Consider the following 16599-nt stretch of genomic DNA (forward strand, 5'->3'; position numbering starts at 1 on the left):
CGCAAATATATATCTTTCCTGCACCCCATATGCTGCCCAGGTGGAATTCTATTTCCAAGGGTGCAAAATCATACATGATTATGCGTCAATGCAGATTGAACGTACGTGGATGGGGGTGCAGGAAAGATATATATAAATGTTAAAGTCATTGGTGCGAGTAAAAAGTAAAAAACGAACGAATATTTTTGCATGGATTAATCGACATTCATATGTAACTTAAATTTGATTAATAGATTGTTTCATTATATATAAAATTAAAGGGCATGAAAGGTATTGCGTAAATTTACATCTGTGCTCAAGTTTCCTAAACAATAAAATTATTTTATTACATAACTCAGCTATGAAATTTATAATATTAAGAATTTTTCATTGTTTGACAAGTTTCCAACAAATTATCATGATCGTTCTTTACAACTGCTTTTTTCAAAATATCTAAATTTAATAAAAGTTAACAGACATTATATTCTAAAAATAACAGAGGTTATATAGTAAACTTTCCAACTAGAAATGTATCAAACTAAAATATCCTCAAAAAAATGAGAAAAGATTACATTTACTTAAAAAAAACGCTCTATTTTTATTAATTCAGGAGAATCGCCGACATTACTTAGTACTTTTCTAGTAAAAAATCATTAGAACAATAAAACAATCCAAGTATATATATATATATATATATATATAGATTTCAGATTTACTGTGTGTATTCAGCTAAAGCAAGGAATTGAATTTCCCGCTACCGCAAGTTACCGTCAGCAGATGGCGACGCGAAAGCTCGCGGCTCTCGACCTCTCGTACGTACGAGCCCGCTATCTATCAGCTGCGCGAAACGTGACCAGTGTCACGGGAACGAGCGTGGTGCGTGTTGTTACGAGTCTCTCTCGTCGATTTTCGTTTCATTTACAGTGAATTTCCAGAACGAGCGATTAGCCCTCATAGCACCAACGTTAGAGCCGCTTCGGGCTCTTCCAATTCAACTCTCTCGGACGTCCAGGTTGTCGGGGTAAGTAGTCTTTCTACTCATTTTCTCGCGATGATCGACGCGATTCGTCGCATCTGTCACCGAACGTCACTCTGTGCGAAATTTGGCGAAACCTTTTCCATGCGAGCGAGTCCGACGATCATCGAAAACGTACGAAGGCGAGCTAATTGATTCTGCGACGATTAGTCGCGCGAGCCACGTGATCTAATCCGCGGCGATGGCGTGGATTGTTTACTCCGCGTGCACCTGTTGCTATGGTGACAAAACGCGCTGTCAAAACGCGAGCACGTGGCGCGACGATTCCGCGCGCGTGCGAATCGCCGACGTCGGCGCGTTGCAAATTTCTAGCCGTCGCTTTTCGCTCGCAACACGATTTTCGCAACGACTTTTGTTGGTAGGTAGTGAACACTTGTCCGCTGCGTGGTAATTTTTTCACAGTATGAAATTTTATTTTACGTACTCTTCCGTTTAACGTGCTTTTCCTCGGTGCTTTCTGTAACATGTAGGCAGTGATCGATCAGTTGATTACGAAGGAATTGACTGATTAGCACTAATTTACATTATCCAAAATGAAGTTTGAGAATATAGTTATAACAGCTAGAATCTTATATTAGCTGGTCACGTGTTCCTTATCGTTGAATAAAAACTTCTATATCACAACATGTGTATACATTAGGAATGTAACAATCACATTACAACGTTATTTAACACTTAATTAAATAAGTATTCCTGTGTTTGCATTCGAATAATCGCAAAACAAAGATCTATGCTAATCCAGTAAACTCGTAGATCCAGATAGATCAAACAGATTCGAAACGTCCGAGAAAATTGTTCCACCATTTCTCTCAATCCCTTTCTTTTTTTTCTCTCTCTTTCTCTCTTTTGTATTATAGAAACAATCAAACGTTACTGCGCAAATTCTTCGTCCCGTTCTTGCTTTGCTCCGCTCCCCTGGTCGCCAGCTTCCGCGACCGCGGCCGTTTCTTCTTCTTCGGCTTCTTCTTTGCAGCCTTCGGCTGCTTTTCCGAGTCCGACGAGGAGTCGTCCGACGTCGTGCTCTCGCAGAAGAGCGCCACGTCGTGGCGACACGCGTGCGGTCGCCTCGGCGTCCTCGACTTCGCGTCGCTGGTCCTCGCGACGCACATGGACGCCACCGCGCCGACGCTGCGGAACTTCTTCCGGGACGAATCGAGCTTCCGCGGCCGCTGCGGCTGCTTGGCCGACTCCAACAGCTTCAGCGAGTCCGCCTCGATCGTGAGGAACGACGTTCTCGCTTCCTTCGCGTGATCCTTGATCCTGGAACGCGGATTTGTCGCCAGTCGCTGCCAGTCCATCCTCGGATCCCTCTTCTTCGTCGACTTGCGAGCGTCCGCTCCCGCGGTTTCCTTCAGCTGAGCGTTTTCCGCGACGCCAGCCTGCCGCTTCCGCCGCGACTTCTTCCGCGCCGTCTTCCTCGCGTCGTCCCGAGCACCCTCGTCGACGATCTGCGTTTTTTTCGATTGCGATCTGAAAAAATGATAGATAAAGTATGAGAGACATATCGCGCGAGATGCATTTCATGATAAATGCGTGGATTAATGTTATTATAATTGTTTTTGTCTCGGAACTCGTCTGTCGTTGATTATTTTGCGTTCATTAATTTTTAGCTTTTAATTTAATCGGTAGCTAACGTGTCTTACGGACGCCGTAAGTGCATGATGAGTCGAGGGTGAACTCACTTCAGCGTGACCTCGCCGTCCGTGGGATAGTGCATCAGAGCGTGTCTGGAAACACCCCAGCTTAGTGGCGTCTTGAATACGAGGTGTTCCGCGTCGTTGCTCTGCGTGGCGGATGGTACGCCCATCCAGATCTGCTGTCTCAGTGACGTCAACTTGACCTTCGCCTCCTGACTCGTTGGCGACACCGGCGACGAATTCCTCAGCGTTCTTCTAGATTGATTAAACAGCAGCAATCGATTAAATAATTGTTGATAATAAACACTGACGAGAATAGAAAAGATATTTAATATCGTTTCGTGTTCTTCTACTCTGATAAATAATTCATAACTTTTGCTAATCAATGTTTGGCGATGTCACGAAATGAGGAGGGAGGAACGAAGTATTGAACGGTACCGCAGGCATCGCTGTCGTTGACGAGTCTTTCGGTGATCCTTGCGCGGCAAGAGCTCGCCGAAAGACACGCTGCGAGGTCTCACGATTTCCGGTAGGATCAGCGTCTTGTCTTGTTGCTTCTCTTCCTCGATCGGACCCGCCTCGGACAGCTCGACGATCTCTTCGCGATGCTCTCGCGTATTTCTCCATACTACTGCAAGATCAATAAATAAGATCAATCCATATACGTAGCAATAATAATTTAATTATAATAAATTATTATAGAATGGTATTATTTTTCGGTATTGTTCGGATCAGTGTACCTTCGCACATCTTTCCTTCGCTTCTGGCGAAACTCTCGTCGGCCGAATCGGTCAGATCGCACAGATCGCTACCTGGATCCGTGGTTGGCAGGTCCATCACGGCTCGTTGCGCCTGTCGTAAATATTGTTGTGAGTGAGTTTGTTACTCTTTACGTTATAAAAGTGCCTTCGTGAATTACACTTCTGCCACCGCAGATCAACACTCTCGACGTGCAACTATCATATTGACAAGGATTGCAAGGATTGTACGTATGATAGATGTACCAGATTCCTCCTGCGTTCCAGATAGATCCTTCCCATCACGTCCCTTCTCGCTCGCCTCCTGAAGAGACCAACACTTCTAGGTGGAATGAAGGTTGGTGACGGTGGAGGAACGCAGAGATAACGGCGCCGACTCGCCGTGAATTCTCCGCCCTCGCTGGTCCACGCGAGGTCCGTATACTCGAATCGATCTTCCGACGAGAGACTTTCCTGTGAGGTGTCTCCTTCGTCACTAGTCAGATTGACAAGATTTTTTTAATTATATGAGTTATCTGAAGAAAGACGTGGAACGGACGGAACATGGGATTTACCTTGAGTAATCGGTCAAGTCGATGTTGATGGGCTCCTCGGCACTCGATCCCTCCTTCGTTAATCTGGCTATGATCTTATTCCGAAGCTTCTCCTATCGAGTCGTGATACCCAGTGTTCACGAGATCCATCGTGATTCATCTTGAATAATATATTTAGAATCTCTTTATGTCAGATGTGTCTTACGATGTGTTTCATATGTGAATTTGCTCTTACCATGATATAGATCCGTTCGCGCGCGTGAAAAACGTTCATCAAGTAAATTTATAATAAACAGAAGCTCCAATTGTGGCTGATCGATACCACAAATCGATACCATCATGATTGTTGATCTCACCTTGATGGGATCCTGATCGAAAAAGTCAAGGAGGGTCTCGCAGAAGGTCTTGCCGATCTGCTCGTAATCCTGAATGGAGAAATGCGTACCGCACCTCGAGCCAATCTTGGTGCCGCCCATGGAGGCCTCTATGGTGTAACTATTCTGAACGCCCATCGACCACACTACCACTCTACCCGTTCCTTCCTTTCCTTTCTCAACGTGAAATTTGCAATTCTCGAAAGAGAACTGGAACACCATGGAATCAAGATGTATAATCCCTTTGGCAATAATCAGTAAGATATTCAGAAGCTGAAAATTATTATGAAATATCCTGCTTCTTGGCTTTTTTTTTAATAAGAATTCCAGATTTCTGGAAATTATTCTCCAACTTGATCTTCAAGTGACGTCATACAAGTTGAAGTTGAAGGAATTTTCTGAGATATCTCACGTGTTTGTACGCTTACCTTATCAGCTGCATTCTTATGGAGCATCAGCGGAAACACTTGTTCCGACAGTCTTCCGCTGCATCCGGGCCTCTTGTTCTCGCAACCGTACGCGAAGATATTGTGCTTCCTCGAGTGAGCGTGAAGGTCGCAGTATATCGCCACCCCACATTCCTCGAGAAGCCTGCGTATCATCAGTTTCGTGTGCCATACAGATGGGTAGCTCTCTCGCATCACGGTTCTGTATTGTCGGTTTAGATCCTTCCCGGACAGCGAGCACCGATTGTTGCCTACTATAACGCCGTCCGGGTTCAACATCGGCACCAGCTTGAAGACAAACCTCTCTCTGAGTTCCTGTAACAATCGTACGTCGTGTTGATTAAATCGTTTCGTGTGCAATCATTGTTAGAGTTAGAACAGAGTTTCATTGTAATGAAATCATTTACTGACATGCCTGATTATCGCTATTAAATTAAATTAAATCACGTTCGCGTAGCCTTCTACGCATCTCGTCAAGTCTCAAGAATATTTAAGAGCGATATGTATCTAACATATCAAAAAATATGTTAAATATCAATTTACTATATATAATCCATCTATAATAATATATATATTTAATTTGATATTAATAAAATTTATATCAGATATATTAAACATATTTATTATACTGAAACTCTCGCCCAATATCGCGTCTTACCTTGGCGCGGTTCGTGTCGCCGGTGAGGAAGTCGATGATCCCCTTCATCGTCCAGCTGGACGGCGTCTCGCCGGGGTGCACCCGGGCGGTAATGACGACGCCTCTCTTCCTGCGTACCTCATCATTATGCGTCGGTGCGGTGATTGTCAGGTAATAAACGCCGTTCCCGGCCAGGCTGCGGCACAGCAAGCGCAGCTTGGTGAACCGCGTCTTCGCAGGATCGGTCGCGATCTTGCCGAGATACTCCTGGCATGTATATTTATTGCGCGCGATTAGAGACGGAGGTAAAGACTGAGATTTAATCTGCGACGGTGTACGATAAACGCAATTGCACCGCGCGCGTTGGGAGTCGATGGTAAACCCCGATAATATCCCCCAGACGAGCTGTAATAAATACGGCGGAGCGTATTCACAAATGATACGCATTTTTAATGACTGTGGGAACATTCCGCGCGGTAATTGCCGAAAGCATTTTTAATTTGTCCACGCGGCTTTCTCGCATGGGAAGCTTGAAGCGAATGGGGGTGGAGCTCACCAATGAAATACATATTATTACAGACAATTAATTTAACTGGTGATTGGAAGACATTAATTAATTATATTAACATATTAACGGATGATTCGCATATAATTAATTATAACTGTTAAGTATAACTGTTGTATGATTTGCAGATACTATAATTAATTAATTACAACTGTTTTACGATCGCTACAATCTTGTTTTCAAAGATCAATTAAATTAAGAAGAAAATAACTGGACGTGGATATTCTCATATTTATTATAGCTGCGCCTTTTTTAATAACAAATTGTTGCTCATCGTACCTGGAGATCGGTGTACGTGTAAGGATAACAGTGAGCCAAGTAAACGATGTCGCGATCGTGGGGAAAAGAGATGTTGAACGTCAGCGTGTGCCTCTCCCTCTCCTCGTCGCTTCTGCAATTGTTCCATTTTGCGTGTTCAGTTTCAGTCACGTCGCGGAATTACGTGACGTTGGGACTCGATATTCTTTAGCACTCACGACGAATCGCTGTTGCGGTAATACGTAATGTTGTCGCCGCATCTTCTCCATCCTACAGATCGAGTGCGCGCGTCCTCGGTGGAGTAGAGAAGAGGCTTGAGTCCTTCGTTGTACAGGCTTTCTTCCTTGCACATATTCACGATTGAAAATCTGCAGTTGTAACAATAGATTTTTTTATATTTAATTAGCGCACTGTGTGAAAAATTACATGTCATTTGTCATTTGCATGAATCAATCTATAATTTAAGAAAATTGTAGCGTATGAGGAAGCCACATGAGTTTTATCATATAAAATAAAATAAAATGTCTATAATATAAAATTTTAAAAATCTCTATAAAAACGTAAAAGGTATCTTAAAAAAAGAAAATTATGAAAGAAAAGTTCATCCTTTATCTAAATCTTTTTCGAATTAGACTCGAGTTGATTTTTCTGAAAGACTGTAATTTTCTGAAAAATTGATCAGACTTAATTGAACAAGTTTTACGGTCAACTTTGCGATTGTATTATTATATACCTGTATGTAATTTTGCTTCTCGTGTTGGACACCCGAAAGTAAAACCATTGCGTGTGTCTCTGAGTATAAAGATCCCTCCTCAGGTAAAGCTGATAATACGTGTCGGTTATTTTTACCACTTTGCCGAGATTTCCGGACTCGAAACGCGACTCGAACCGCAAGTCCATGCTGTCTTCCCTCGGCCGGGGCGCTTCGGTGACGAAGAAAATGTCGTTCTCGTTAGTGCTCCCCTTATTATCCATAATACACGTGGTTGACTGTCCGGAGAATTCCGAGGGGAACGGTAATACCGAACTACCACCAACGCAAGATCGGCTAAACTAAGAAGAAAGAACAGACCTTCGTCTTTGTGTTCTGGATCTCTTTTATGACAGTTTTTTTCGCGATTGGAGCAAATTTTCATTCCAACAAAATTATATTAAAGCTTTATTATATTATTTTATTATCTTATATAATAATATATAATAATAATTATATAATATAATAAATTACGTAATATAATATTACTTTATATAATAAATATTTTTCATAATCTTATATGATAAAAAACAGATTTTATATAATTATTATATTATTATCCGTGTCATCAATAAAATTATATAATCTTATATAATAAAAAAAAGAACTTATCTTACACAATAAAGGTAAAATCTAGATTATCACAATAATATCACAACTCACGTAATTGGTGACGTTTGTCGGACAGTAGCGAAATATCACCGTTCCGAGATCGTCGTTGATTGGCTTCGGTTTTGGTTCCCTTCCAGTTGAAACGTAGAAAGCTTCTGCGGAGGTAGGATTGTATTCCACGTGACGAATTCTCCCTGGGATTACCTGGAAAATATGATATATTGTTTCGATTAATTTATGAATCATTCATAGCCATCATTCATCAGTCATTATAGATATTACTATTAGTCACAGATATTACACTAATTGTCACCTGACATTCGGTTGGCCACCTGGCTTCCTCCTGAATGTTTCCCTCAATGATGCAGCGTGCATCCAGAACCGCCTGGAGAGTCTCCTTCGAGTACCGGTACCTGGAGAAGCCCAAGGAAATCGCGAACAGCGCCGATTCTGCATCTCGTCTTAGAGACGAGCTGTCGTAACGTTCCAGCGGTGACGCTTGCAACAATTCCTGTGGCCCTTGTAGGTCGGAAAACATGCCACCTACGTCGCACAAAAACAAAAAAAATTATTCCGCTATCATCATTACTGTTAATATACGCTGTAACATAAATCAATTCTCCGCGGCTTTCGAGGATCAGATATTCGATCGATATTCGTGAAAAGAATTGGGAGACCTTCAATTGTCGTTCACGAGAAGCTTCGATAATTCGAAAAGACCTCAAGGCCTTTCAATCATTCAGACTGACTCGTTCGTCTTTCCAAATTAATTATGCGGCACCGACAATTATGTTAACAAGAAATTCAAGAGAATTTACAAATGGACAAAAATCCTGAACAACCGTTCAGGATCAGCGAAGTGAATTATTCGCGCAATAACGCGCGAGTATCAGTAATTACAATCTTGGCAGATAGACCTCGCGTTCTGCAGAGTTAAACGGGGAGTGATCGCAGGTCACATACGAGGAATCGATGTCCGTGCAGTTAAATACAATGTTGGTAGGTTCACGACCCCGCCGACACCTTCATTATCCCATTACATCGTTACGAAGGTATTATTCCGTCATTATCTCTCTCATTACTCGCGTCAGGATGGAAATGAGTTGTCGAGTTGCTTGCTCTTAGCTTCAACGAACGCCACATCATTAAGTGATCATCAAGACTTTCGCGAGGACTCACCTGGAATGGGTTGGACCGGAAACAGCATGGCCTGAAGCTCTTTCACTCTGTTGCTGCTGCCCGACACCGCCTTCATCATCTTTCGTTATCTCTCATCAGCCTCGTCCTCGTCCTCGCGTTCGCCAGCGTCTACCATCGGCGACGTCCTTCCGCCCTCGGCATTCTCCTGCCAGTCCGTGTAATCCACCCTCGTTGTTGCGTCCACCCCCAAGAGATACTTGGCAACCGAATTCTTCATCTTCCAATCCAGTCCGGAGCGTCCAGTCTACGTTCTCGTGATTCTCACATCGAGGATCTTGACACTTGTTCCTGCTGCGGACCACGTCGGTCGATCTTCGATCCTTCACGACCTGCTCTCATGATTTTAACTTTTTAATTTAAGAAAGTATTATTTAAGATGTATCATGTGCCTCGTCGAGAATGGAAGCATTGATAAAGCACTGGAAAAACACTTTTGCCAACGCGAAAAGGAATGCTCAACAACTTGCTTAAGGAATATTTATGTGCATATTATCGAACCATCTTGTTAACATATTTTGTATATACCCTGTTAACTTGATCTGATTGTCGAGGATTATATTACATACTTTGTATGGAAAACAAATGTAATGAGTGATAAAATGGGATGAAATAAAATATCTACCCTAGCAAGAGCGAAACAACATTAATCTTTCCAATCTCTCGTTTTACGATCATAATTCATCAAATGTGTTAACAAGGAAAGATCCGATACGCGAATACATGTTCGTCAAGCGAGTCCTTTTCACACTGATAGAAGCGTTTTCGAATTCATTAACAATCACTCTGATACAACTATCACTCTGATCGATCGAAGCTGTACGAGCTGTAAGCAACTGTCGAAGGTACGAATAGACTAAGAGAGAGTTCTCCGAGGCAACTGCCAACGAGAGGGTGCAAGCAGTACTAATTGTAAGAGCCTCGCGGGGTTCGATTTTAACCTGGCGAACGCCAGGAGAGGAACCTAACCATTGCTGAAGATTCAGCGGAAGGTTCCTGGATGATTGCCTGACAACCGTCGCCAATCGTGGGCGGAGCTAGGCTTTGAACGTGATTGTTCGTTAACCGCTCGTTCCAGAAGGCCGTCGGCGCGGTTCATCGATATAATACCAGCCGAGTTCGGTAACTCGTCTGCTATGAGTATCGACGTTTCTGGAGTACCGCAAAGCGACTAGCGCGCAGGAGTTCGCGACGGAACACGAAGAACACCGGCGGAGAATTTGCTCCGGTCCTGACGATGATAGACGTGATCCAAAAATTAATCGGAAGAGAAGAAAGGTTGTTGACCTGCTAATTCGGAATTCAATGTCTATCATCGTCTGGTTAGTGTCCCACCACATTTGGGACAAGGTTGCGTTGACTTACAAGAGTTCTATTTCAACTTGTTGCACAAAGCTGAGCACTTCGTATGAAACGTGAAGCATTTCCATTTACGAGAATTTTATCAGGCATAATGGGATGAGAAATGTAATATTACTTCTGAAGAATTGTGACTCTAGAGTTGATTAATATCGATAGAACGATTTGATGAACAAGTATTGTACAATCATGTTTAGAATCGCGTTAAAAACTCGTCTTTCAGCAAGTATGACATTTATTAGTTATTTTTATGTAAATTTTATTATATAAATAGTTAATATTATTTGTTATTTATTAATATAACGTTTATTACTACGTGCATTCTCTCATTAGCGATAAATTCTTGTTAACATTGTCTTGTTAAAATCTGTTAAAATCAGACTGTTCTTTCGCGTTTTGTATTTTCTTTTCCATCTGATAAACCTGACAATACTGCAATATATAACTCAATATTTCAAATACTTATCTACAGTTTATATTGATATTTATACTGGTTTTCCTTTTATTGTCTCAATTTTCTAGTATTAAGATATCGCCAGATCTTAATAAATGCCTTAGAATAATTTTTCAGAGACAGCGATACAAAGAATTCGTGGTAGACTATGGTTTGTAGTGGTTGCTACGTAGAGAAACAGGCGGTTTTACCTGGCCGTACCGGGTCTTCCAGTTTATTGATCAATCAACGTGCGCCAGACTAAGGAGAATAGAACTTTTCAGTGTATCATCATCTTAGTATGATCGATGGGATTGCAATTGATAGGATTAGCGGGCGAGCTACCGTCAAAAGTTCCATTAAGTGCACATGCAATCGTAGACAAACGAGACGATCAGTATTATTACGATGTTTAGATTGGACTATTAGATTTCTCTCACTCTGCAATTTCATGTTGATTTGGAATATTTGATTAAATATTCCATCTCTGTGTTTGGAATTTGGAGCGATATTTGCATCTTATTAAAGAACCGTTCGATTTTCTTTTAATCTTTGGATTGTCCAAAAATTTTGGTCGTTCTCTTCATTCATCTGAAGATCTAAAGACATTGAAGAAACCGCGGATAATTGTAATATTTTTATAATTATTTCTTGGTATTGTCGGAAAGTTTGCATGATTTTGTAAATTTGATAATGACGCTTCAAGTAAGTTTCAAAATTTATTTCAAGTAAATTTTGTTTAGAAGTAACGGTGAATCCTACGAGTTCAACATGGGGCGCACGGTGACCGTCGCCGTTTGCACGTTGAATCAATGGGCGATGGACTTCGATGGGAACACCAGAAGGATCTTACAGAGCATACAAGAAGCAAAGGATGCCGGCGCTACTTACCGAAGCGGTCCAGAGCTCGAGATCTGGTAATCAAATTTCAAGATCACGAAAACTATCAGACCAACTTTTCACATGAAGTCATGTTTTTTAACAGATTTACTGCTTTTCAAATATTTCTTCATTCACAAACTGTATGATGATTACTATAACTGTATTACTTTTACCATATAGTTTTATTATATATTAATTTAGTTAATTAAATTAATAAAAACTTTTGCTCAACAGCGGTTACAGCTGCGAGGACCACTTTTACGAATCGGATACGTTGCTCCATAGCTGGGAGGTCCTGGCGAACCTGCTGAGATCCAGCGTCTGCGAGGACATGCTGATAGACGTGGGCATGCCGGTGATGCACAAGAACGTCACGTACAATTGCCGGGTGGCCTTCCTGAACCGACGCATTCTTCTGATCAGACCGAAGATGCGGCTCTGCGAGGATGGCAATTACAGGGAGAGCAGATGGTTCTCACCGTGGACGAAAGTAATGATAGACACGACATATATATATGTGTTACATGATCAACCAGGGTGATTCGCACGCGATAACTCATCGCCACGTCTCGTTGAATGTCTCAGGAACGCACGGTCGAGGATTACTTCCTGCCACGAATGATATCGCAGATTACCAGTCAGAACGTGGTGCCGTTCGGCGACGCGGTAATCGCGACCAGGGACACGTGCATTGGCTTTGAGATATGCGAGGAGCTCTGGCATCCGGCCAGCAATCATATCCCGATGTCGCTGGACGGCGTAGAGATTATCGCGAATGGTAATGGTGTTATTGCCTCTATGTCATTGACATTGTCATATCTGATATATGTATTATTAGATATATGTTTCTGTCTTTTTATCGTGGATAGCGGAGCGTGGAAAAAGAGGAAAAAATGGGAACACATCTTGAAGGAATTAAGTCTTTGTTCGGTACCTCTTACAATTAGTCCTCTTTGGAAATTTGTTTTCATTGCCACATTATTCGATTTCTATGTTTTACATATTCCTGAGTTTACCAGAATTATGTCAGATTTTATTCGCTCCTATTTTACTTGATTTTACTTCCAGCGTGTATTGTATAATCAAGAAATACATTTGGACGTTTGTTTTAAATTATTCTTTCTGTCTGAAAGGGAGCGGTTCGTACTTCGAGCTGCGTAAAGCCTACGTAACCGTGGATCTCGTCAAATCGGCCACCTTTAAAGCCGGCGGCTGTTACATGTTTAGTAACTTGCGCGGATGCGACGGTGGTAGGCTCTACTTCAACGGTGGCTCCAGCATCACGCTGAATGGCAACATATTAAATCGTGGGAGACAATTTGCTCTCGAGGACGTGGAAGTGACCATCGCCACGTTCGATCTTGAGGATATTCGGTAAGGAGTAGCACGTGTGTGTATGGAATACAATTCGAGTACAACGTCAAATAATTTTCGATTACTGATTAATATCCAAATTCGGGTGTTCCAGGACTCTATTTTGAAAAATAATGCGAAACAAAATAATTGCCGCGGCTACTTTTATTAAAGAAAAATAATTTTATCGCTAAACAATATCTAATAAAGTAATGCAACGCAATTTTATATTTACCGTGGCACTTGTAGGAATTACCGGAACGGCATCAGATCGCGGTCGCACGCGGCGGCTGCAACACCGAGTTACCCGCGTGTGAAGGTCGACTTCGCACTCACCCCGGAGAATCTTATCTCGAATCCGCCGGACCGGCCGCTCGACGGGCCCCAGGACATATACGAGGATGATGACGGACACTCGAGACTCGTTTATCACATCCCGGAAGAAGAGATTGCGATGGCACCCGCGTGTTGGCTGTGGGATTATTTAAGGTACACAAACTACCTTCAACATCATTTCTTCTCTCAGGATTTTCAAGTCTCCGATTTCCTTTTTCAAGTTTTAGGTCACTGCTATCAGCCTTTTTCGTGTCTATCTTTCTTCTTATCATATTCTCAACTGCATGCATCGTTTTCGTTTTGATAAAGTGATTGTTATTATTGCTTATCTACGTTCTAGACGGTCGTGTCAAGGCGGATTCTTCTTACCGCTGAGCGGCGGCGTCGATTCGTCGTCTTCAGCGTGCATTGTGTACTCCATGTGTGAAATGATTGTCGAGTCGGTCGGCAAGGGAGGTAAGATCATCGTATAGTCATTAGGTCGGTGCATAAATTCTTGTCGATGAATGGATCAAAAGATGATTTCTTCTTTCGACGTAGTATTCGCATGTTGCCAGAAAAGTGGAAAAAAGAAAAATAAAAAAACGATGGAAAATATTTATTTATGGATTGATTTATGCTGCATCGATTGTTTCATTTCAATAAAGAAAAATTGCAAAATCAGCGAGAACTTATGTATCGATCTAATATGTTGATCTGTGAATTTTCTTGAGTCTAGAAAATGTATGTCTTGTTTAGACACGCAGGTGCTGGCGGATATCAGGAAAATCGTCGGCGACTGCGAATACACGCCGGTCGACCCGAAACAGCTCTGCAACACCATCTTGTTCACGTGCTACATGGGAACGGAGAACTCGTCGGCGGAGACGAAGGCCAGGGCGGCGGAACTGGCCAGTCAGATTGGCTCGTATCATCACAGCATAGTCATAGACACCGCGATATCCGCGATTCTGGGGATCTTCCAGCAAGTCACGAAGCTGACTCCGAGGTTCAGGATACAGGGCGGATCGCCCAGGGAGAACCTGGCCTTGCAGAACGTGCAGGTAAATTGCGCGCGATTTTTAATAGATTTTATTTTATTAACTTTATTATTAATAAAGTGCCATATCTCTTTTAAATAGCAATAAAATATTTTGAATAAATATTTCAAGAGTTTGAAATTTTGCACTTGCGTATTTTTATACTTGGATACTTGATTTTCAGGCTCGGTTACGAATGGTGATTGCTTACTTGTTCGCTCAATTGATGCTATGGGTCAAAGGTCGGCCGGGTGGCCTCCTAGTACTTGGTAGTGGTAATGTAGACGAGGCGTTACGAGGCTACCTCACGAAATACGATTGCAGCAGCGCCGACATAAACCCGATCGGTGGCATCGCGAAGAATGATCTGAAGAAGTTTCTCCTGTATTTTAGGTGCGTACACGAATATGATAATAATGTATTTCATCCGACATCAGCTACGCGTTCATAGGAGCTATAATAGCAAAAACTTAAACAAAATGATAAATTTCAACGAGTTTTATTACAAACTGAGTAATTGAAACAACGCACCAGCAAACGCGTTTTCTATTTGCCCACATAATTGTAATAAAATAATAAAATTAACGAAGAATATTAATTACCATTGTAATTACTATCGTAATTAATATTATTCTTTTTAAAAAGGAATTGGACTAATAAAATTCTGTTTATACGAATTTCAGACGCAAACATGGGATATCCTCGTTGGACGGTATCTTAGACGCTCCGCCTACCGCGGAATTGGAGCCGTTGCAAGCCGGACAGCTCGCGCAGCTGGACGAAGTGGACATGGGTATGACATACAACGAACTGTCGATCTTTGGACGACTGAGGAAGCAGAATTGCGCTGGACCCTTCACTATGTTCTGCAGACTGGTGCATATGTGGGATCACTGCACACCGAAAGAGGTGAGTCCAGGTTTTGAAAACAGAATGCGTCGGTCGATCTCGATTCTTTTGATTGTCTCCTCATCATCGAGTACTGAATTTACAGAAAAAAAATCCCATTTCAGGTGGCCGATAAGGTGAAACACTTTTACAGGTGTTACGCCATACATCGTCACAAAATGACGATACTGACTCCGTCCTGCCACGCGGAAACGTACAGCCCCGACGACAATCGGTTCGATCATCGTCCATTCCTCTATAATCATACATGGAAGTGGCAGTTCGCGGCGATTGACGAACAGGTGAGAGTCACGCGGGGAAAAGTTGACGCCACTCTCGTCTTCAGTTCTTCTAACGCATCAAAATGCAAGAGGAAACGTCGAGCGACTGAAGTAACGTCAGGATTAGGAAACACGTATGAAAGCGCGCTACGTAACGGAAAGTCTTGCATGCATCGTGGAACCTGGCGCCTCATGCGTAGGATGACTCGTAGAGCCTGAATTCTCTCCGTAAATCCGTAATCGTGCTGACGATGAGAGCGAGTTGGACAGTACGTTAGGCTTCTTCGAGTATTTCGACACAAAATGAGACTTGGCAAATGAATAGGATAGCTTAAATCAGATTTCGTTCATAGAAATTCCAGTCTCATCTTTTGTCTTCGTAATTAATACCATGATACGTTAATAACGCAGAGATCATCAGAGATAACGTGGACAATATAACGACAGCTTGCTAAATCTTCTGTATTTTTCTTTCCTCTAATCTCACAAAGTGATTGGACCTTTTCCAGGTGAAACGACTCAGCAGCGAAGAGAAATCGTCCAGGCCGCACAAGGATGCTCCAAAAGTGCCCGCCAAACCCAGATACATGCCGTTTAGCTCCGTAATCAGTAGTGAGTAGACAAAGCCAAGCGTGCGCGCATTAACGAAGCACGTCGAAGCATCATGCACTTCGAACGACGATATCGTCTTAATCGCCAAAAAGTAACAAAACAAATAACCCGGCGAAAGCACCCACCGAAAAGTAACCACCTCTGGAGCTGCACGCAGGCAGGTCGTAATGACCCGCCTCGAAATTTCGAGCTGACACCCGTGCGTCCCGCCTTATACCACCGCGGCACATTCTCGCCCGCTGCCACTTCTATCGAGGAATCATCAGCGGCATCAATTCTCTGTTGCAGATAAGACGCATCCCGGAGTAGTAGTTTAACCGTAGCAGTAGCACTCTCTTTATCATTTTGACATTGCAGCGCTGCGTGGTAAACTAAACGGCGGCAACGGACGTGTTCGGTAGCCGATCCATTTGCGTTCGGTCCGCTCGATCGATCGACTATTAATCGTCGAGCGATCTTTTGCGACTGTGACGTTAATGTCCAAGGAGCTTCCGCGAGCAATGCGTTCTCATGTAAGATATGCTTCCTATAGGCAAAGTTGTGTGAAACATGACAAATTAATTTGTTGAATAAAGCATTGGAAAAAACCCTCTGTTGTTTGAATTTTGATCCCTAAAAAAAAAAGAAAAGGGTACTCATTGCTGCTTTGATCT

At 42.5% G+C, this 16599-nt stretch overlaps 2 protein-coding genes across 2 annotated transcripts; one reads left to right on the plus strand and one right to left on the minus strand.

The window, feature by feature from the left end:
• Nucleotides 1-811: 811 nt before the first annotated feature.
• On the plus strand, nucleotides 812-16533 carry LOC105274891 (probable glutamine-dependent NAD(+) synthetase). The gene is made up of 13 exons (XM_011331358.3): nucleotides 812-1000; nucleotides 11319-11492; nucleotides 11692-11947; nucleotides 12043-12235; nucleotides 12591-12831; nucleotides 13060-13299; nucleotides 13487-13602; nucleotides 13885-14189; nucleotides 14350-14558; nucleotides 14849-15074; nucleotides 15179-15355; nucleotides 15844-15946; nucleotides 16235-16533. Exons 2-13 carry the CDS (start codon nucleotides 11347-11349, stop codon nucleotides 16261-16263), a joined length of 2241 nt encoding a protein of 746 aa, XP_011329660.1. The 5' UTR covers nucleotides 812-1000; nucleotides 11319-11346; the 3' UTR covers nucleotides 16264-16533.
• LOC105274890 lies at nucleotides 1637-11311 on the minus strand. The gene is given in 14 exon segments (XM_026970009.1): nucleotides 1637-2485; nucleotides 2698-3283; nucleotides 3393-3504; nucleotides 3657-3885; nucleotides 3965-4056; nucleotides 4300-4527; nucleotides 4746-5078; nucleotides 5422-5667; nucleotides 6245-6356; nucleotides 6445-6591; nucleotides 6957-7276; nucleotides 7638-7790; nucleotides 7900-8129; nucleotides 8766-11311. Coding segments are annotated over 14 exon segments (3474 nt in total). The 5' UTR covers nucleotides 8845-11311; the 3' UTR covers nucleotides 1637-1878.
• Nucleotides 16534-16599: the final 66 nt, after the last annotated feature.

The sequence above is a fragment of the Ooceraea biroi genome, chromosome 1 (assembly GCF_003672135.1).
Source record: "Ooceraea biroi isolate clonal line C1 chromosome 1, Obir_v5.4, whole genome shotgun sequence".
In the NCBI taxonomy this organism is placed as follows: domain Eukaryota; kingdom Metazoa; phylum Arthropoda; class Insecta; order Hymenoptera; family Formicidae; genus Ooceraea; species Ooceraea biroi.